We start from the raw sequence: 22,366 nt of genomic DNA, 5'->3' as shown, positions 1-22,366 counted from the left end.
TGAGAAGACAAGGTGGGGAGTAAGACTTTCCACAGGATACTGTGGGACTTCAAATGGCTCTTTGGCCAAGTTCCATTCATTCTAAGGAATGCTCTGCATGGTGAGCGTGAATTACAAATTCTTCCTTAACCACCAGGCAGTCTATGGGACCATCTCTGAAGAATGACACGTTTCTTAAGACAATTCTGTCCTGGTCATAGCAATTTAGTCCTTTCTTGAGGCTGCCTAGAGAATAGGGATCAAACATCAGCCTACCCATCCAACTGCCAGTTTGGACAGAGGTGCTACTGTTCTCTTTGGGTGATCTAGTTTGGGATTAAAAAAAAAAAAGCAAACCTGGCAACTTGGGCATCTATTGTTGTGGTTCTTTCACAATAAATAATCATTATACAAACACGTCTGCTTAAATAGCCTCTCAAACTGTAAATCTCTTAGTACTTCTGTTGGAAATGTCCTGTATTGTCTGAGATTTCAGGCTCAGTGTGAACACCTGCAGCCCTAGCATCCCTCGTCCTGCATTCTGTAACACAACACAATGTAATTACTAAGCATTCATAGCTTTGCACAAAAACGAAAGCTTCCCGATCTCCTCAATCCTGAGCAATCCTGAGAAATTAGCTTTTTAGAAAACCGAATAATGCTTTTGTTTTAAAGTAGTCAAATAGGGATGCCTGGTTGGCTCAGTTGGTAGAGCATGTGACTCTTGATCTCTGGGTTGTTAAGTTCAAGCCCCACCTTGGGTGTAGTCTACTTAAATAAATAAATAAATAAATAAATATAAAGTTGTCAAATTAGTCTATCTTTGCTCTTTAGGAAGAAAAAATATTGATACTGATATCGAATAGCAATTGGGCTAATAAAAACTGAACGACAATCCCCTCCAAGTCCCCAAAAACAAAATAACCAAGCAAGAAACACCCAGAAAGAACAAACAGTAGTAGCATCGCAGTGTATCCATGTATAATGTTGATATTGGCCTCTCATGGAGAGATTCTCTTTGTGAAAGGAACTTGCCATTTCAATTTTGAGAATAAGATACTGGGTTGGTTCAGGTTTTTAGGAAAGTATGTTGAAGGGTGTGCTTCTGCCATGATGGGCCCTAGAAAAACAGAAGGGGCTAAGGGCAAGGCCTTCATGAAAGAACTTTGTGAAAAGAATCCACTTGTCCCCATCCAAACTTGAGGGCTTCTGAGAACATGGCTAGAGAGAGCCAAGACTGTGACTTCTGTTTACCACAAAGACAAAAAAATAAACCAGGAAATGGCCAAATTTATTTTATTTTTTTGAATGCCAGTTGTGTGCCAAGCCCTGTACTGGGTGCTGAGATCACACACATCAACTAGACACATTACCGACTTGTATATTTAGGAGACACAGCCATCCATGTACACAAGGCAACTAGGTCATGGAACAGTGAGTTGAATGTCATAATAAGGCTAAAAGAAAGTGCTATGCTAATACAGGGGGCAGAAAGCTTGGTTCTGCTGGAGGATAAGAGACTTCCTTATCAAAATAGTATATGAGATGGACCTAGAAATAAGGGTACAAGTTAAATGGGCAGGGATGGCAATTTAGACAGGTAGTGGGGACACAGGACATTTGCAGCTGAGGGAAAGCAGTGATTAAAGGTTTGAGGTTGGAATGTCAGATGCATGGTGGGGGAAGCAGCAGACAAAGCAGTTTGGCTTTCCTTTCTCCTACAGGATTTCCTGGGATTTCTGATCCGAATTTAGGTGTCCCTGCATTTGCTTTATTTGTCTGGGAATAGAACATTACTGTCAGAGAGAAACAAGAGAACAAGTATACTGAGAACAAGTACTTGAGTGCCTAAAAGTGGTTAAAGGCTTTTAAAATTGGATTCTATCCACTCATTCAAACCTGAGTGGAGTTGAGTTAAGAGAGCAGAGTGTTTGAATATCCAAGTGTGTGTGTGAGTGCATGTGTGTGAGGGGATTTAGGGGTGGTGGTGAATGCACGCCCTAGCTCCTTTCTTCATCCCAGCAGCCCATCCAGTCCTTCAGCTGAAAAGAGCTTCCCTTGCCCTGTGCTTGGCCAGAGACGACTACTTCTAACTTCTTGGGGTCCAGGTAAGATGGTCCTTAACTGCAGGTCCTTCCTACCTCACCCATTCGTTGATTTCAAAATCTTCAATCACCAGAACAGTCCTTGGAGAAATGATCAGGAAATAAACATTGAAGTCTGCAAATAATTCTACTTTTAAACTTTGCAGACACCAAGGACAGGTGAATTACAAGGACAGGTGAATTAAACTTTGCAGACGCCAAGGACAGGTGAATTTTATAACACAGAGTTCTGGGTCACATGGGGTCCTCTGAGCATTTGCTCATCATCATCCCACAGTATAGGCTAGAGAGCAGGTTTCTCCCTGATCACTCCTCTGAGTCAGTCATGACCTCGCCACTCTACGATGGATAACGTGAGAGGGAGAGGGAGGAAGGAAGATGGAGTGGTTTTGAGTGTTGACTATCTCGTGTAATTTACTGAATACCATATTGAAAATGGAAACCAAAAACAAAACCAGTGGAGCTGTATGGAGACAGAATGGTGGTCAGTGGACCAGTTGTTCACCCTCGGGCTGGTGAGACTGACTGGGAGCTGTGGCTGCCGCTGCCCAGCATCACAAGGGCATGTATCACCCAGAAAAGATCAAAATTCACAATCTGAGGTATGATTTCTACTGAATGTGCACTGCTTTCCAACTATTGTTAAGTAAAAGAAGATGAAGGAGAAGGAGAAGAGGAAGAAGAATTGTAATTTGAACCATTGTATTGTAAGCCAGGGACTGTCTGTATGAGTAAATGAAGTATGAATTAAATATGAGTAAGCTAATATCATAAATCATCAGCAATATTTTGAGTATTGGTGAAATAATGAAAAGTATGACCCTCCGATTAAATATAGACCTCTGGTTAAGAAAAAAAACAACACACGATAGAATAAACACCATTGTCCTGTGTAAAACTAGTCGGCTTCTGGCGTTTTGTCAAGGCCTGGAACGTCCTGAGATGCAGTAGGAAGGCGCATGGAGGCGCCATCTCCCACAATTAACCTTTGCCACCGGTGAATGGAGGCAGAGCTCAGTGTTTCCCGAGATAGATGATGCCTAAAATAAGGAAACTGCTGTACAGAGGGTTGGCAGAAAGTGAGGTGCAGGCAGATCACTGTAGCTGAAGTCATAACGCAGGGCAGCCAATGGGCAGACCCCAAAGCTGCAGAGCCAGAGGACAGACTGATTTCGTACCATGTCCTTCACTGTGTTGGAGGTTAGGGATGATGTCTCCCTATTGACCTAATCCACATATCTTACGAAGAGAGCCACAAAACAGCAGCCGATCATGGCCACCACAGAGGCTGTGATTACCACAATGACGCTCCCAGCCTTGTTGACCAGGAAGCCCAGGCCACCTCCAACCAGGATCTGAGCCAGCTGCACCATGCACGTGAGGACTGCGCAGTCCAGGCCCTGCCCTCTCTCACTGCCGTCCAGACTCCCTCCCGGGGCCTGCTGTCTCTGCAAGGGAAACACAGGAACACATTTAATCTACGTGAATGATACTTTAGGGCAGAGGTCAGCACACCATTTCTGTGAAGAGCCAGATAGGAAACACGTTCAGCCTGTGGTTCCCATGGTCTCGGTCGCAAGCACACAGCTCTACCATTGTAGTGTGAAAGCAGCTATAGTAAACACACGAGTTGGCATTCCAATATAACTTCACGGACACTGGTATTTGAATTTCATGTAATTTCCACTTGTCACAAACGTTATCCTCCTGATTTTCTTTTTAAAATTTCATTTAAAAATATTAAGAGAATTCTTAGCTCATGGGCTGTACAAAAACAAGTGGCAGGCCGCATGTGGTCAATGAGGCATAGTTTGCCAACTCCTGATTTAAGGTCACCGAGAAGCTCCAAATTCGTGCCCGAGGCTGTTTTTCCTACCTGCCACCTACCTTCAATTCCCCTGTTAGTGCCCATGAAGGTTAAATGATTCATATATGCAAAATTATCTCTTCCTAAGAAGTCAATAAATAAAATGGAATGGAAACTCAATACATACTCCCTTCCTTCCCTCCTTAGTGTTAAAATTTCAAATATGTGTAGAAGGATGTTGAATCCCAGATCTCCACAGGAGAAACAACATAAAAAAAAAAAAGTCAGCCTTTCAATATGGTCGATATGCGGCCTGAATCGGTTGATAATGTCGCCACTTATTGGGTGTATTCTTTATGCTAGGCCTGTGCAAGATTCTTCAGCAAATGTCGCTTCACGTCTTCCTTCCCTCCTCCCTGGATGCACGTATTACCATTATCCCCATATAACAACAATAATACTAACTACCTTTTTTGGAGTCCTTGCCAGGTGCTAGGTAGGCATCACGCTAGACAGGCCACTTGCACTATCTTGTGGAGTTTCATTTTCCAACAACTCTATAAAGTGGGCATATTATTCCCATTTGCTTGATGAGGAAGCTCAGGCTCTGAGAGTTTGAATGACAATTCCTATACTAGTAAGGTTAAAAAACAAAAGCGTTGTGCAGAAAAAATGCACATTATGCTTTGCATAAGAGAGGGAAAATAAGAAAACAGATTCATACTTGTCTGATTTTCATTTTAAAATACTGGAAAGATAAACAAAAACCTAGTAAGAGTGCTTACTTGTAGGCCCCCTGGGGGGAGATGGGGAAATGAGTAGGTGGGAGCCACCTGTCAGTGTGTACGTGTATATTGTGTATATTGCTGTGATTGTTGAACCATGTGAACATATTGCCTTCTCTAAAAATGAACTCGTTCTAAGTGATATTTAATAAACAAATGGATGACTTCCCCAGTGTTGCACAACTGCAAAGTAGGGGCAGCAGGATTCGAACTCAGGTTTCTCTGAATGCAAAGCTTGTGTGTTTTTGCCCTAGCTTTCTCCTAGGAGGTTCTGTTCTTCGTGATAACTGTCTCTTTAACAGCAAAACCTGTGTGTGCATCGAAACGTTAGTGACAATGTTTGCCAGGGGATGAGAGCAGCCACGGACTCTAATTTGGAAGGTTTTAACTCCTAGCGCAACTCTGCCCTGCGGCACTGGTCAGAACAAATGATAGAGAAGACTGGGGTTGCCCGGGCACATGAAAGGGTCCAGTGTTTTTGCAGCTTCCTGCTGGGATGGATTAAGCTTTATTTCTTTAGCTTTTATATCACTGCTCCAGGTAAGGAAATGTAAGTCTATTCTCATGGAGAAAAAGTGACATGTTTTGAAAAGAAGAGGTGGTAAACTTAAAGCAGAAAGACCCCACCTACTGTTCTTTTAGGGCAGCCTGGTGCCTTCCCCTCCAGCCTGAGCTCCAAAGGCAGAGAAGGGCAGCTGGGGAGTGACCACCTGCAACCCCAGCTTTCCTCCCTGTGCCCAGGGTCTGACTTACTAAAACCTGGACTCCAAGGGAAATGTGGGCTAGGAATTTCCTACCTTTAATCAATAACTCCACCACTGCAGCCATTGGGAGTGGGGGACCCAGAAACGCTGCAGGAGCACTGGACATTGGGGCTGTTGTCAGAATCCCCAGGGTCCCCTTTCTTTGTGTGATTGTAGGCTGGTTTCTCAGCATTCCTGAGCCCCCTTTTCTTAATCAAATAAATGAGAGTAGCAGTACCTGCTCCCCTGTTCTCCAGGTACACAGGGCTTCAGAGTGAGGAGGGTGTGGGCTAGGAAGGTGGTCATGCTTCCACCGGACCATCATTACATTAGGCTGGGCATTTTAGACTCCTGTTTTAAGACCCTTGTTTCCAGCCCTGCCCTACACTTTCCTACCAAATACCCCCAGCCTTCAGGTGAGGTTCAATGACGCACCTTCTCTTCTTGCTCCTCGCGGTGGTACTTGGCAATGAGGTTGAAGGGCACAGTGTACAGAGTGCTGGACATCACACCAAACGAGGTACACAGAGCCAGGGTGGAGTAGACATTCGGGAAAAGTCCAATAAATCCTGTCCCCAGGCCAAATAGCAAATACCCCATGAAGTAAAGACCCTTTAATCCAATGTAGGATACCAAAGATTTCTGAAAGTCTGTGGGGAAAAGAAAGAGAGAAATTGCAGCACGGTGTCAGTGATAATTTCAGACAATCCTTTCTTTTGAAGATTCACTTTTTTTAGGAGCCTTCCTCTGATACCGAGTCGGGAACAAAAGAATCTCCTTATCTGTGCTTAAAAACAGCCGGCTTTTGGAATCAGTCTTAAATCCTGTGCATACAGAAGAGCTGGAAATTGCCTTGCTAGGTTGATCTTGTTTTCCACAGGGAGGGACCAGGTGCTGTTCAGCAGGCAGCTGAATACCAGCGGGATGCAAAGAAGTGGAAAAGCCCATTTTGGCTATGGGACTGTGGGGGCGCAAGACATGGAAGAAAAGTGGGGTCCTTCTGGTTTACAGCTGTCTAACCTAACAGGATACAAACAACAATCCAGGCGTACCTTGGCCCCACGGCCCCAAGTCAGACTGGAGGAAACTGAAACAACCAAATTTAAAGAATGATCCAGGTCATCTGGTCCCTTCACTCCCATCTGAAGGCCGTCGGCACACCTGGGAAGGAAGTGAAGGATGCCCTTTATCTAAAGACAGGTTCCCTGACTTGCCAACACTTCCCAGGCTGGTGAGGGGCTCTCACCACACCCCTGGGGAGGGGCTCTCACCTACCTCCCCATTGCTGGCTCCCTCACACTCGGTCCATTTCCGTAACTTCTCAAAACCTCAGCTTCCTCATCTAAAAAAACCCCAAGATTAATAAAGCCCTTCTTTGAGGTTGTCATCAGGATCAAATGAGATCCGATGCTTATGACATCACTTAGCCCAATGCCAAGCACAGAGAAGACATCCGGTTAATGGTGACTATTGTTATTGCAACAAATACACGCTTGTCTGAAGATGGTTGTCTCTTAACGTGGTTCCCCTCCCAGTCAGTAAACTTGGCTTGCTCATAAAAGTGTTGTAGTAGATTAGTAGAGTTCATTTTTAAAAATTGAAAATTCTGTTTTAAAATGTTTTACTGAGGCGCCTGGGTGGCTCAGTCGGTTAAGTGTCCAAGTCTTGATTGTGGCTCAGGTCATGATCTCACGGTTGTGAGATCGAGCCCTGATGTGGGCTCCATAGGATTCCATCCCTCTCGCTCTGCCTGTCCTTCTCTCTCCCTCTACCTCTCTCTCTCCCTCTCTCTCTCTCTCTCTCTCAAAAAATAAATTTTTTAGGGGCGCCTGGGTGGCTCAGTTGGTTAAGCGGCCAACTTCGGCTCAGGTCATGATCTCACGGTCCATGAGTTCGAGCCCCGCGTCGGGCTCTGTGCTGACGGCTCAGAGCCTGGAGCCTGTTTCGGATTCTGTGTCTCCCTCTCTCTGACCCTCCCCCATTCATGCTCTGTCTCTCTCTGTCTCAAAAATAAATAAACGTTAAAAAAAATTTAAAAATAAATAAATTTTTTGAAGGTTTTACTATGTTTTCCAACATGGTAGGAAAATCCCTTAGAAACCTCGATCTTTCTTTTTTAAATAGCTGTTCCCAATCCACATGTTCCCTATCTTTCCCCTGCCCATTCTACTGGAACCCATGAATCCAGGGGATGAATGATAGAGACCTCAAATGTGTCTATTCAAGAACAAAATTTTCCGTATCTGTTGGAAATAATGGTTGGATTTAATTCACCTAGACAAGAAATCTAATCTGTATTACATTTAAGTCAATTATGGAAACTAAACACTGTCTCAGGTCATCTGATGGAAGTCAGAGCTCTGAAAATGACAAGTGGGAAATGTTGTTTCCTCTATTAAATCCGTACCATCCCTAGAAGGGCTGCTGTCAAGGTTGAGAGTGAAAGCTATAGAGAGCTAGGAGAGTTCCTGTTTGCTTAATGATTACGTTTATACAAAAAAATGTAACCTAGGTGTCTCAGTACCTAAAAGACACCATCAGTATTCACTGGGGAAATGCTCTCAGCCAAGTATATAGGCCAGCCAAGAAAAAGGCAAAGAAGCACAAAGAGATATTTGGAAACATAAGTAACTTCAGTACAAAGACATCAGGCAAAAAATCCTCTATTCATGAAGAGAATCAATAAGTGTAAGGGCCTGATACCCAGTCGTGGTTACGTCTTCATACTATGTCTTTCATCAGTACTGGAGGGAATGACTGATTCAAGTACCCACTATGAATAGTAGCGTATGATATGAAAAATTGGCTATATTTCAGTATTCGATATTGCTATTTTCATGGATCTAAGTGTGCTTGCTATGTAAAAGGAACCTGAAAATACCATACCTCACCCTCCACCTCAGCAGCCAGAATGCCCTGCCAAACTCCATCTGGATAGAAATTCTGGGTCTGCATCTGATGTTATATGATGAGTCCAAAATACAGGATGTACTCTGGAATTAAAGGAAATGATTGATTCTGCCCAGGGTGTTTTGGAGTGCAGAGGGAAAGAACTTGGAAGATTTAACAAGGTCATATTGGAGCTGAGTCTAAAAGCTTGAGTAGCAGTTGTCTAGATGTGGAATTAGAAAGAGCATCTGGTAGAAGGAAAAACCAAAAGCAGTTTGAAAAACACAGAGCTGAGAAAGTCTGTGTAGTGAGTCTTCAGGGGGAGTGAATCTGTGTGGGAGTGACAGAGGTCAAGGTGTAAACCAGACCAAGCTGAAAATCATGGAATGCCAGGCTGAGGACTTTGACTTTATCTTATGGGCATGGAGAGACCCTGAAGATCCTTAGGGCTGGTTGGTATTTTATAAATAAAATTTTAGTTCTAATTCAAGTGAAAGGGATCCCATAGATCTACACATTAACATAACTTTGGAAAACTATTCAAATAATCGTTTATTGGATACAGAGCTTTTAACTCAAAAGGGCCTAAAAAATAACATGCATTTTAATTTTCTTTTTTTTTTCAACATTTATTTATTTTTTGGGACAGAGAGAGACAGAGCATGAACGGGGGAGGGGCAGAGAGAGAGGGAGACACAGAATCTGAAACAGGCTCCAGGCTCTGAGCCATCAGCCCAGAGCCCAATGCGGGGCTCGAACTCACGGACTGCGAGATCGTGACCTGGCTGAAGTCGGACGCTTAACCGACTACGCCATCCAGGCGCCCTGCATTTTAATTTTCAAATACCTAAGAGTAGCTCCTAATGGAATGGTCCTTAGTAGGGATTCTTTGAGAAAAAAAATATTTTTAAATGTCACAAAACTAAAATGCTAATTACTTGTGGAAAAATGGGCTCCTCTTACAAGAATGAGGTGGTATAAATAGTCCCCCCCACCTCTTGATAGCACAAAGGGATTGAGATGAATAACTTATTAGTCCCTTTTAGTCTAATGCTCTCTGATTCTATGTTAAGTACTTGAAATCTTCCTCCTGGAATTTTCTTAGTTCATTCACCCTAAAGGGAAAAAAAAAGGAGTTTTGCTAAAGAAATATAACCTTTAAGCCACCATTATTTGGTTATCATAAATTTTAAAATAGTAAATTTTATGGTTTCGTGGTTATGGGACTCATGAATTCCTTATATGTTTGTATTAGGTCCCCTTTTCCCACTCGTGCTATATTTTGAAGATATTTTTTTGATCTTGAAGCAGGTTTCCTAATGTACTATGGCTGGTTGTAGGCCAGATCAGGTGTCATTATACACGTTCACTCTCTTCCCCCTCAGGAAGCACACTTCAGTGGCAGAATGAGTGCCCCCTGGGAATGGTGACAGGGATTGTCCATCACTTCCCCCTCTCCCACCTGGGCCATAACCCTGCTATCCCCTGGGTCTGCCCAAAGCCTAGAGCTCCGAGTTGCAGGCCAGCTATTCTCCCCACAATCCAGGAGGAGCTTCCATTATTATTAGAAGCCCAATTTCTACTCCAAATGGGGGACCTGCATACCTTTTATCAGCCAGATTATTTCACTTAATTCAATGTATACAGAGCTTGGAGATTTCCATACACATTGGCAGGCACCACATGAGACTAAGGTTATAATACATTAGTTTGGGGTTGTTTAAAACCAATCACAGAAATCTCTTTGTTTGCAGTGTCCTTACAGCTGAAACTTAGCTAACGGGGGTTAATGGACTCCAGTCCCTGTGGAAAGCTGGTACCTTAGGAAAAAAGTTGTCATCTTCAATCCTTGAAAAGTGCTCCTGTGACATTTCACCCTGCCTACCTGAGCTAAGCTAACATTTTGCATGTTAACTCTGTCACCCAGCATTTTAAGCATCCTTCCTATGCTCAATCATTTATAGTTCTAATAAACATATCTGTGAAACTCCACCAGTGATCTTACTCCAGTAGAACACTAATCAATACTCACTGCTAATCAATACTCTCTGCTGGGACTCTAGCCCTTGTCCATCCAATACTTCTCCATCTTGTTTACAAGATTTCCTTTTATTTTCCAGGGAACTTTGATCAGGTTCCCATAGATTCCAAGGAAAAAAGTGACCAATGAGAAAAACAACATAGAATTCAGTATGGAAAAGGATAGTTCATGTGGTCCTTTCTAAGGGACTGGTCTTTCCTGATCTCCATATATTTATCATGAATCTTGTATTTTAAAGAGCAAAAAATAAATACAGAAATATAAAGTCCAAGATTCTTCTAGACCAGAGCCCTTTAGAAGATACCCTCAGGAAGAAAAGACTTACAAGAATAAAGTGAGGAGAACATGGAATTGATGCACAAGCCCCAACATCCAACCTCGACCCCTCTTTCGTAGATGAGAAACTCTGTGGAGTTGTGTGCAGCATAGGGATCTCCATGGTACACAATCTGAAAGAGATATTTGGGGCTGTTGAAATGCAAACGCAGTGTGGTAGGGACCCCTTTCCATGTGCTCTGCTTCTCCATCTCTAGGGAGTGGCAGTCCCTGCCCAAAGGGCCCTTCCCAGGACACAGAGCTCATTCTCCCATGACTACATCACCCCTTTCATCCTTTTATACTTCTACTCAAGGACCATCAGGAAGTCCTAATGCCATCAAGTCTAGACAACATCTCCCTAGATCGTTAACACCCTTCCTTCCACGTAACATCTGGCCCGCAGCTGACTTAGACAACCCTGTCCCCCTTCTGGTACAGCCAACAGGCTTCTGACTCATCTCTGCACATGCCATTCCTATAACTGCTTGAATTATTTTCTCTCTTCTCTCTTTCTCCAGTTCCTATTCACCTTTCAAGGCCTGGATCATACTGTGTCTCCTTTATTATGCCTGCCATGACCACTGCAGCTCACATTGATTCTTTCTTCTTTGCTGTATTTGATCGAGTACTGGTCCCATAGAGATGTCTAGGGTGTAATAACTTGTCTCTGGGACCTGTCTACAAGGCAGCTCTTTGAAAGTACTCCTTCTCACACTGTTACTGTGCCCATCTTAGGGGTTAGCCCAGAAGGCACTCAACAGGTGCAGAATGAAGGATTAATGTGCAAGTCAGTGAGTGTGTGCACACATTTATTACCTGGCCCATGAAATCTGTGAAGAAGAGCATGTTAGACAGGAAGGCAGTCCATCCAAAGAGGTGGCTGATGCAAAGACAGCGGTAGTGGGGAGGCATATTCACCAGCTCCCTCAGCAGTGATTTCATGGTCATTGCCTTCCTAGTCTGGAAGAAAACATGAAACAGGTGTGACCTTCAGTGCAGACATGCAGCCAGCTGTGTGAGCCAGAGCACACAGCCATGTTACATATCTGTCAGTTGACAACCTCAGGGTCACACTTTCTGGGGATGGCACCAAGGTATCCATGGAGAGGTCTTATAGGAGGGGTTCTGTTAATTGTGTGTGGATATTTAGCAGTTTCAGATCCAGAAGAGGCTTCGGAGACCTAGGGGTAATGGAACTGGAAATGGGGCTTGCTTTGGGTCAACATGCAAGAGATATCTAGCATCCTATCTTTGAATGACAGAACCACTGCACAAGGACAGAGCTCACAGACCTAAGCTAGCCCGAGATTATTATAATTCTTAGATTTCTTGACTCTGAAAGTTTGATACACCAAATTCTAAGATGGCCCCATGATCTCTGTTTCCTGGTGTTGCATGGCAGAGGGATTTTGCAGAGATAATTAAGGTTACTAATTTGTTGACTTTGAGTTAATCAAAAGCAAGATTATCTGGGTGACCCTAACCAAATCACATGAGCCCTTTAAAAAGCAGAGAGTTTTCTCCAGGTGGGAGCAGAAGAAGAAGCCAGAGTTTCAAACACAAGCAGTGTTGGCTTTGAAGGTGGAAGGGGCCACACGAAAGGGACCTGAGAGTGAACTGTAGGAGATGACAGTGACTCCTGGCCCTTAGTCAGCAAGAAAACAGGCACCTCAGTCGTACAACAAGGAGTTCTACCTGAATGAGGCTCAGAAACTGATTCTTCCCCAGTTGAGCCTCAAGATGAGACTGCACCTCCATCAACACCTTGATTTCAGCCTTGTGAGACCCTAAGCAGAGAACCCAGTGGAGCCCACCCAGACTCCTGACCTACAGGACTGTGAGATAATAAATATGGCTTCAAGGGGCTCAAGCTGTGGTAATTTTCTAGGTAGCAATACAAAACTAATACAGAGCCAAACAGTTCCCTGTTCTTGACCAAGTATCTCTTCTCAGTTTATTTCCCTGGATCTTGCGATGAGTCAGCACATATAAATGAGCCCTATGTGGAGTCAGAAGTGAAAACAATATAGAACACACACACACACACACACACACACTGAATACACATGCCCATATTCTTTAATTTAGACTTAAATTATGTTAAAACCAGAAGCTACACTTTCTTTTTGTATCAGAAGCCTTGAGAAAATGAGAATTTTGAGCTATTGACACAACAGTTTTGAATACAAAGAGTCAAACAGCCTTTAGCATCTAGTTATATAAGAGAAGAAAGAAAGCTTGAGAATATTGAGCAGTCAGCTGCCCTGAAGACACTGAGACTATAAACATCAATCATTGTGGGGTGATGGGTCTTTCTTGTCATATCTTTATTTAATCTGAATCTTGACATAACGAAATTGAGTCCTGGCTAGTTTATTTATAAGATGGTCTCTGGGGAATTTCTATTTTCACTATAACAAAATATTGTTTTTATAACTCTACACTTTATATGATAATGTTTTTTACTTCTTTGTTGTGGAAAATTATATTTACTCATTGTAGGTTTGTTGTATAAGTTGATTTTTTAAGTTGTCAATTTTGTAGTATTTAACCAACTGACCATGACTGAACTGATTTTCTTATACAGTCATCCCCACCCTTATCCATAGGCAATACATTCCAGGACTCCCAGTGCATGCCTGAAATTGCACATGGTACCGAAACCTGTAGACTATGTTTTTTCTTACACATACGTACCTGTAATCATGTTTAATTTATAAATTAGGCACAGTAAGAAATTAACAACAATAGCTAATAATAAAATAGAACAATTATAATAATATATGCTAATAAAAGTTATGTGAATGTGGTCTCTTTCTCCCAAAATTTGGTATTATGTTATACTCACTCTTCTTCTGGTGATGATGTGAAATGATAAAATGCCTATGTGATGAGATGAAGTGAGGCGTGGTGACATAGCATTAGGGCTACTACTGACCTTCTGACGATAAGTCAGAAGGATCATCTGCTTCCAGATGGCGGCTGACCACAGGTAACCGAAACGTGGAAAGTGAAACCGCAGTTAATTGGGGACAACTGCACTTAATCAGTATTTAAAAAGTATAGGCATTCCTTTGGAATTAGAAAAAATAACTGTTTTTGCATGTAAAATATGGTAACTGTTAAAATAAATGTTTGGTGTAAAAGAAACTCAGTACAGGATTGTTACTTTTTAGTAACCACAGGAAGATAAAGGGGTGCCTGGCTGGCTTAGGTGGTAGAGCATGTGACTCTTGATCTCAGGGTTGTAGGTTCAAGCCTCCTATTGAGTATAGAGGTTACTGAAGAAATTAAAATATAAAATAAATAAGATAAAATAAAAAGCCTGGGTTTCATGCCTCAGACTAGGTGATTTATTTTTACTTTCCCTGTTTTCTTTCCAAAAACGCAGAATTTTAAAAAGTGAATGTGGCCAGCAAGTATTCATCCTCACTCCAAATATTAATTTAGGCTTCTGCCTTATACATAATTTTCATTCTACTTTCATTGTTAATCTAACATTTTCTTCCATCCAAAAATAAATATGAGCTTTCAAATTGTGCCTACTATTTCTGTAAAAGCTGGGAATGTGAATATTCAAAGCCCTTTGGGTATTTTAACTCAGAATGAAAATTCAGCTGGCATCTTATTCCCTGACTCATCAGCTCCCTTGGTGAAGCCCTTTCAATGGTTTTGAGCCCTGAGGAGTTACTCTACTGCATGTTTTGTGCTCCTTTGTCAGCCGGAGATTGGGTGGTGGTGAATTTATACATGAGAAAGGCAATATTGGGAAGAGAGCTTCCTAGTCTCAAAAGGAGACTATTGAAACGCTGAAGTAAGCAATGATGGCATGGAGGAATTGCAGATAGATTTTATGGGATCTAGTTTGAATCCTGAAATAATGTAGGCTTCTTGCCATTAAAAAAAATAATAATCCCAGTTACCAAACTGCACAGCCACCCTCATTTTGTAAAGTATATTCTACCTTGGAAAATAAGTATTGTGAATAAGTATTGGAAAATAAGTATTGGCTTATGCCCCCTGGTAGGGCTGTCTAAGTTCTTGAGCATAGGAATGGGACATTAGTCAATTTTATGATCCCTAAATACCTGGTAGAGAGCTTTGTACATACTCCGTACCCAAAGTGGTTTGTTGAGTGAATACTGACTGTGATATGCTCATAGACTCATATAAAGCTTAAAAAGCACCGCTCCCTGCTTCATCTTAGTTGAACATCCCAATAACCCTAGAATATAGAGAAGACAACCCAACAAGAGAAGTCAAGCTCATAGAGATGAGATTCACTGAGCTTGTTTGAAAGTTCTGTTAGAGCACAGATGAAGTCTGTTCCCTACTTGTGTCTGGACTGCTCAGCATTCTGCCAGGCTCATAATAGGTACCTCTACCAAACACCTCACTATGTGGTAGGAACCGCTCTAAGTAACATTGTATGGATTCTCTCATGTAATCTGCACAAAATACTTAAAGGTAGACAGAATCACTTTCTCATTTTACAGAAATGTAAATGTCCAAGGTCATGCATTCCAGAGCTGGTAGAGGCAGGATCTGAACATTTGCACCTTTAATCTTTAGGCTCTTTATAGCAAACGCCTGATGGTTGTTGAATGAATAAAACAGGTCAGCCAGCTAGAGGAATCAAAATTTAAACCCAGGTCTTTCACAACCTCTTTGCCAGTGAGGAAATCCTCTGTACTTCTATCCCTGAGGTATTGCCATCAAAGTCAGCTTGAAGGAGCATGCAGCTGTGTGTCAGTGTTGTCCAACAGAACTTTCTACAATGATGGAAATGTTCCATACCTGCACTGCTTTGTACTGTAGCTCCTAGCCCCAAGGGGCTATTAAGCCTTGGAAATGTGGCTAAGGCAACCAAGGAACTGACATTTTAATTTTTTTCATTTTAATGAATTTAAACTTAAATAGCCTTATGGGACGAATAGCCAATATATTGGTCAACATAGCCCTAGCCTCTTCTCTCTGACCATTTCCTCCTAACCTAATTTTTCTGTAATTTAGTAGAATTTTCCTTAAATTCTAAGCTAATCAATTCACTGACTAGTTCACTGAAAATGGCCTAAAAATTTTTTTTCAAATCAGTTCATTAGACACGAATTAAACATGCCCAGCCCAGTTACCAACCCAGGGATGCTATCATTTGGAAGAACACATTTATAATCCCAATCTAAGAAGTAAAGATATTTCTTAAGGCCTGAAGATGGTTCCAGGCTTCTCTTACGGTCTAACATTCTGGAACTGGCTTCATCTTTCCTAGTTTGATGCTCTGAAAAGAGTAAGAGGAAGACCAGAGGAAAACGCACACAATTTTTTTTGAGGTGCAAATTTTAATTCAAAGGGATAAGAGCTATAGGAGACTGGAGAATTCAATTAGACTTCACATCAAATTATCATATCAAAAAAGCAAACAAAACCAAGAATAATAAACAAAATAAAAAGGGTAAGAACAAGGATATTTTTCCTGAGTGAAGAAAAAAGAATTTGCATCTTACCTGTTTAGCAGGATTTGGGGGTTTTCCCCCATGCATTGCCAGTTCCGGGTTTACATAACCATTTTTAGCTTTCTCAATAGACCCATACTGGTACATTTTGTCTGGTGACAATGGAAAGTCCTGGGGGGCTTGCTGTGGGGAAATGTCCTTTATAACATCTTTAAGTGGGGCTTCAGGGATACTACAGAGATGAATAGTAAAACACAAAGTGAGCACCAAGGCGGAGAAGAAGAACATGACCTGGAATTCTGTGCCCAGCACTCTTCCTATCTCCAGATGGGCCCAGTCGATGGCACCCAAAAGGTAACCCAGCGTACCTCCAAAACCTGGAAAGCAAGAAAGCTGCATTAGCATATTTAGCAATATATGCCTTCTCTTCCCATGGTGCCCAGGCCCTCCCCTTCAGTGGGAAAGCTCCCTGAAGCCAGCAGAGCCTGGTTATGATGGAGAGTTAACACAGCAGCAACTCAAGACATCTGCAACCAGGAAACGTGTGTTCAAAGCTTGGTTCTGGCATGTACTTGCTGTGATTTTGGACTTTCTCACTCATAATATGGGGTTGATAATAAAAGAGTAAAATGGACCGGTGCCAGAAACGAATATTGACACCAACAGAAGTCCCGTGGCCTTGCAAACTGTAGTCTCTAAACTGCTTTGGAACTAAAATTCCTGCCCTTAAATAGCCCCAGAGAAAACCAACCTCTGGTTGCAATAAAATCATTTGTAATGTCGTTTATCTATTAATAAGCTTCCTAGCACGATGCAAGTTTGCAAAGATGAAACAGCTTTGCACTCTGTCTTCATTCCTTTATTAGAAGCTAAAGGAACTTGTTCCTAGTTGATAGCCACAGAACAAATAACACAAGTTGAAACATGAATTTTTAAAAATCGTATTGTCATGTCACAGGACCTGGACCTTTCAGGTCCCTGTCTTTCTGTTGCTTGTTTTACCTGCTTTTGCTGATGACAGTGTGACTTGAGGAACACTGAGAAAGGACTCCCCCAAATCTATCCTGCCTTAATGGTATAATAATTGAAATCCCATTAGCAGTGATTAATTCTCTTTGGATTTTAAAATACAAGTGCCCCTCACCTAAGCAGGACACTGTATTTGTTCATCGTGGAGGCATCAGGGATCCTGAGAATGCAGGGATGAGAGAGGGGCACCCCCCAGAGGTGGGAGGTACCCAGGGATGTGAGGAGATGAATGCCCAACACACCTCCTACCTGAGCCACGAACTTGTGTAGGCTGATCAACCTGTCAAGACACCTTTAAATGTCAACCTCCCATCATGTCTCACCAAACACAAATATCTACCTGGACAGAAAAGTTTTGTTTTTGGTTTTGTTTTTCTTGTGTGAGTGAAGTCTCCATTTTATTTCCCAGATAAAGACAATATCTTCATAAACCAGGGAATCAAGGAAGAAAATAGAACTTAAGGAATTCTCTTTCTCTAACCCTGAACACCTAATATAAATCCTGACTCCAGGAACACAAATCTGAATGTCAAATGCCATGACTCCTAATTTATCCCAAATGGTGGGAGAATGGTTGATTCTGGTCAGTCTACATTATGGTTACTTGGAATTTACTACAGAGGATATTTACAGATGACCAACTGTTCAACCAATGATTCCCAAAAATAAAGCATCATTGTCATGCCCTGAGTGTCAAAGCATTATAAGACAGAATTATGGGAAACTGTGATAAATGGATGTGAAAAAGTTAAACTTACGTCTCCTGCCAACAGGAATATATGGTCTAGTTATGGGTGATGGGAAAATACATAAATAGACAAATGACACATATAGTGACCTGTCCTAGATGGTAGGTCCCAGGCTTTGAGAAGGAGAGGCCCTTAAGCCAGCCATACTTATGATTCAGAGGGCAGTTCTGGGACAAGTGGTGCCTCTGGATCACTATCAGACAATGACTCTCCTTATCCAATCATGGAGATGCCATTGGTTTCAGAGGTCATGTGCTGAGCCAAGCAATCAACCAATAAAGATGTACTAAATTCCCAGCACTATTTGCGGGCCTATCCAAATCAGGATTTCCCAATTCTGGCACTGCTGACATTTTGGGCTGAAGGATTCTTCATTGTGAAGGACTGTTCTATGCATTATAAGATGTTTAGCAGCATCTCTGGCCTCTACCTACTAGATGCCAGCAACGACTTCTCCACGAGCGATGACAACCGAACATGTCTCTAGGCAGTGCCTAATGTCCCAAAGGGGGCAAAATGTCCTCCAGTTGAAAAGCCCTGACCTTAATTAATTCTATGAAAAACTTACACATTCCTTTTTTGAAACTACTTATAATTTATAGCCAGGTCAACGGTTGTCATTTGTCATTTAATTATCCTGTCATTTATGCCTCTTTCCTTCACACCTACCATTCCACTGAACAAAGAAACTTTGGAGCAAAAGACCCCTGCCTATTTAAAAGAATTTATATGTGGGGCACTTGGGTGGCTCAGTGGGTTAAGCATCTGACTCTGGGTTTCAGCTCAGGTCATGATCTCACAGTTTTTGACTTTGAGCCCCACATTGGGCTCTGGCTGCATGGAGCCTGCTTGGGATTCTCTCTCTCTCTCTCTCTCTCTCTCTCTCTCTCTCTGCCCCTCCCCACTCACATGTGTGTGCTTATTCTCTCAAAATAAATGAACTAAAAAAATAAAAGAATTTACGTGTGAAACAAACCTTCCACGTGCAATAGAATGGTGGTTTTATTTTATGAATATAAATGTATGGGTATAAATCTAATAATGGATTGATATTAGATATTAACTAGAATTATCAAGTCCTGCAATTGGAGGGTTTCCTAATCTCTTTTTATGTCTGCTGGCTTAGTGTACTTCAATAGATATTAGTGAGCACTGAATATATGTGAAAAGCTCTCCTAGTTTCTGGGGATATGGATCTAAATAAGACACTGCTCCCCGTCCCCTTTTCCCCAGAAGGAAGTTCCAAGTGGGAGAAGCAGGTAAGTAAACAACTACTCTAATTTTTTTTTTAATGTTTATTCATTTTTGAGAAAGAGAGTGTGAGCAGGACAAGGACAGAAAGAGAGGGAGACAGAGAATCCCAAACAGACTCTGTGCTCTCAGCACAAAGTCTGATGTGGAGTTCCAACCCACAAATTGTGAGATCATGACCTGAGCTGAAGTTGGACACTCAACCGACTGAGCCACCCAGATGCCCCAGTAAACAGCTACTTAAAAAAAACAAAAAACGGGGCGCCTGGGTGGCGCAGTCGGTTAAGCGTCCGACTTCAGCCAGGTCACGATCTCGCGGTCCGTGAGTTCGAGCCCCGCGTCGGGCTCTGGGCTGATGGCTCAGAGCCTGGAGCCTGTTTCCGATTCTGTGTCTCCCTCTCTCTCTGCCCCTCCCCCATTCATGCTCTGTCTCTCTCTGTCCCAAAAATAAATAAACGTTGAAAAAAAAATTAAAAAAAAAAACAACAAAAAACAAAAAACAAAAAACCTGTAGTTGAGGAGGTCACTTGTTGGGATGAGCACTGGGTGTTGTATGTAAGCCATGAATTACAGGAATCCACCCTAAAACCAAGAGCACCCTGTATATACTGTATGTTAGCTAACTTGACAATAAATTTAAAAAATAAAAAATAAACTACAGTATTAAAAAACAGTAATAAATGATGCTAAAACTGTGACCTGGGTATTCAAATATGATAGAGAAGTCTCGAAGAGTTTGTTAATAACCAGGGCTTAGCTACTGGTACCAAGATAATGTTGATTTTTTTTATTTAAAAATTTTTTTTTAATGTTTATTTATTTTTGAGTGAGAGAGAGACAGAGTGTAAGCAGGGGAGGGGCAGAGAAAGAGAGGGAGACACAGAACTCAAAGTGGGCTCCAGGCTCTAAGCTTCCAGCACAGAGCCCGACGTGGAGCTTGAACTCATGAACTGTGAGATCATGACCTGAACCAAAAAAGATGCCTAACCAACTGAGCCACCCAGACACCCCAAATATCTTTATTGATTATTTTTGATTATTAATAATTTTTATAGGATTCCTCTTAATTAGCAATGAAGTTCATAAGAGTTCAATATATTAATGGATTCAAAGATTTTAGAGGTGGGAGGATGTTTGGAATTCATCTGGTTGAATTCGATCTGAAAGCCACAGGCTACAGTGGTTAAGTGACCAGAGACAGCATGGACAGAAGGGGTTTGGAATTTTCCCTGATTTCAATTTGCATCTGTGTGCTTTCTAGTCATGTGATCTTGGGCACTTCTCTGAGAAGTGGGGGTCGTGAGGCCTCCATGTATGAGTTTTGTGAGGGCTAACACGACAACACTATGTAAATGATTAGTACATACAGTGGTAGAACAAGGGCCCAAAAATGAGTGCCCTGTAGACTTGCTACAGAAACCCTAATTCCAAACCCTTCCCCATAAGTGGGAGAAGACAGTTACTGCCTTCGGGTGACAAGCTGCGTAGGGCTGGCTGCAAGGACTTGGTCATCGAGGCCCAGTGATTAGAATCCAGGGATCATTCTGGGGGCTGACTTGGGCCTAGCGCTGACCCAGTGTGGCAGAAAGCGGCAAGTATTGTGGAAAAAAGATGTATCCCAAACCTGGAAAAAGTAACAGTGGCAAGTGCCTGATTTACAAAGTATCAGTCTAGAGCCATGCTTCTTAAACTTTAAGGTGTGCCTGGATCACACGGATGTCTTATTAAATTGCAGATTGTCTTGGTCTGTTTGGGCTGCTAGCACAAAAATACCAGAAGCTGTGTGGTTTATGAGCAGCAGAGATTTCCTTCTCACACTTTTGTTGTTTGGGAAGTTTACAACCGTGGCGTCTGCAGACTGGGTGTCTGGTGATGCAATGCTTCTTGTTGATGGCTGTCTTCTTACTGCGATCCCACTTGGCATAAGTGGTAAGGTAACTTTATCGGGGCTCTTTTTAAGAGCTCTAATTCCATGAATGAGGCCTCATGACCTAATCACTCCACCTCCTGATAACATCACATCGGGTATTAGGTTTTTAGCGTATACATGGAGTCATTCAATCTATAGCACAGATTCTGATTTTAAAGCTTCAAGGGTACGGCCTGAGATCCTGGATTCTTTTGAGCAGTTTCCAACCAACCTGGTCCACCCTTATCTGACATTCTTGGGAAATTGTAACAACAGTTCTTTGTTGTTACAGGATATTTGACCAACAGTCTAAAACTGACAACGCACAATGATGTGTAGTTCTATAAAGTTGAGGTTAATTTGCAGACATTATTAGGGTTCTATGATTTGTATTATGTTTTTATAGCCTAATAGACGAGTTACAAACATACTTGTAACAAAAATATTACAGAGGACTTATAGTTTTACTGACTTGTAGAAGGCTAATCAGATTTATATCTAACCTACCACTTTTTCTTTTGCTAATCACACACACACATGTGCACACACACACACACACACACACATACACACTGTGCAAGAACTTGGGGGAACTGTTCTTTATGTCTTTCCTGTCAGTTCCCTCACGAATTGGTCAAGCAAAATTTTGACACCTGCTTCAAGGACCTTGGAGAATTTCTAATCCTCTTAGGGAGGGGAGGAAAACAAAACAGGCAAAACTGTTTTGTTTTTCCCAAAGCTATTGGGGATGTTGTAAATGTTACAACAAAATATGCCCTGTGAAGGAATAGTGGGCCATTGGGTAATTATTCCATAGACACCATATTAAAACTCTGGATGGAAACATTTAAATTTTATCTATTCACACCCTCCGATATGATAAGGGCCAGAAGAGGGCTGTAGGAATTCATGGAAGGCTTTCCTTTCTGCTGCTTTTGCTTAAGCTAAGGATTTTATCTTCAGAGATAGTCTCAAGACAAAGCCCCATCATCTTAGCTGCAACAAAGGCCAATAACAACTCCCACATCTACATCCAGACTGCATTTATCTCTCTTCCAACATCACTCTCATTGGGGCCCTGGAATTAATCATCAGGCTATTGGCCAGACCATAAGATGAAACATCCACAGGACGTCTGCTGATGTCAGATAACAGGCCTTTACAAAGAAGAGCCCATAAATGATCTAGCTGGCTCCTTCACATAGCCAGGCCATGTTGCAAACTCAGACCATAGCCAACCTCAGAAGAACGAACGGCTTGACAGATAGATGTTGCATTTCATAACTTACGATGTAACTCCAACAATGG

The 22,366-nt window shown here is 42.1% G+C and overlaps 1 protein-coding gene across 2 annotated transcripts in view; it reads right to left on the bottom strand.

Annotated features, from left to right (window-relative positions):
- Positions 1-1,261: 1,261 nt before the first annotated feature.
- The window catches only part of SLC45A2 (solute carrier family 45 member 2), a 34,190-nt gene continuing 13,085 nt past the window's right edge, over positions 1,262-22,366 (bottom strand). The window contains exons 3-7 of one of the 2 annotated variants that reach the window (XM_019814042.2): positions 16,412-16,497; positions 11,484-11,627; positions 10,675-10,798; positions 5,855-6,069; positions 1,262-3,532 (exon numbers count right to left, since the gene is read on the bottom strand). In XM_019814042.2, coding sequence (XP_019669601.1) covers positions 3,311-3,532; positions 5,855-6,069; positions 10,675-10,798; positions 11,484-11,627; positions 16,412-16,497 — 791 coding nt within the window. In that variant the 3' untranslated portion in view covers positions 1,262-3,310. Of the gene's footprint in view, positions 3,533-5,854; positions 6,070-10,674; positions 10,799-11,483; positions 11,628-16,171; positions 16,498-22,366 lie in introns of both variants that reach the window. The other variant, NM_001127661.1, reaches the window with a different exon arrangement.

This window comes from Felis catus, chromosome A1, assembly GCF_018350175.1.
Source record: "Felis catus isolate Fca126 chromosome A1, F.catus_Fca126_mat1.0, whole genome shotgun sequence".
Taxonomy (NCBI): Eukaryota; Metazoa; Chordata; class Mammalia; order Carnivora; family Felidae; genus Felis; species Felis catus.
This window is presented reverse-complemented; position numbering and strand designations above follow the sequence as displayed.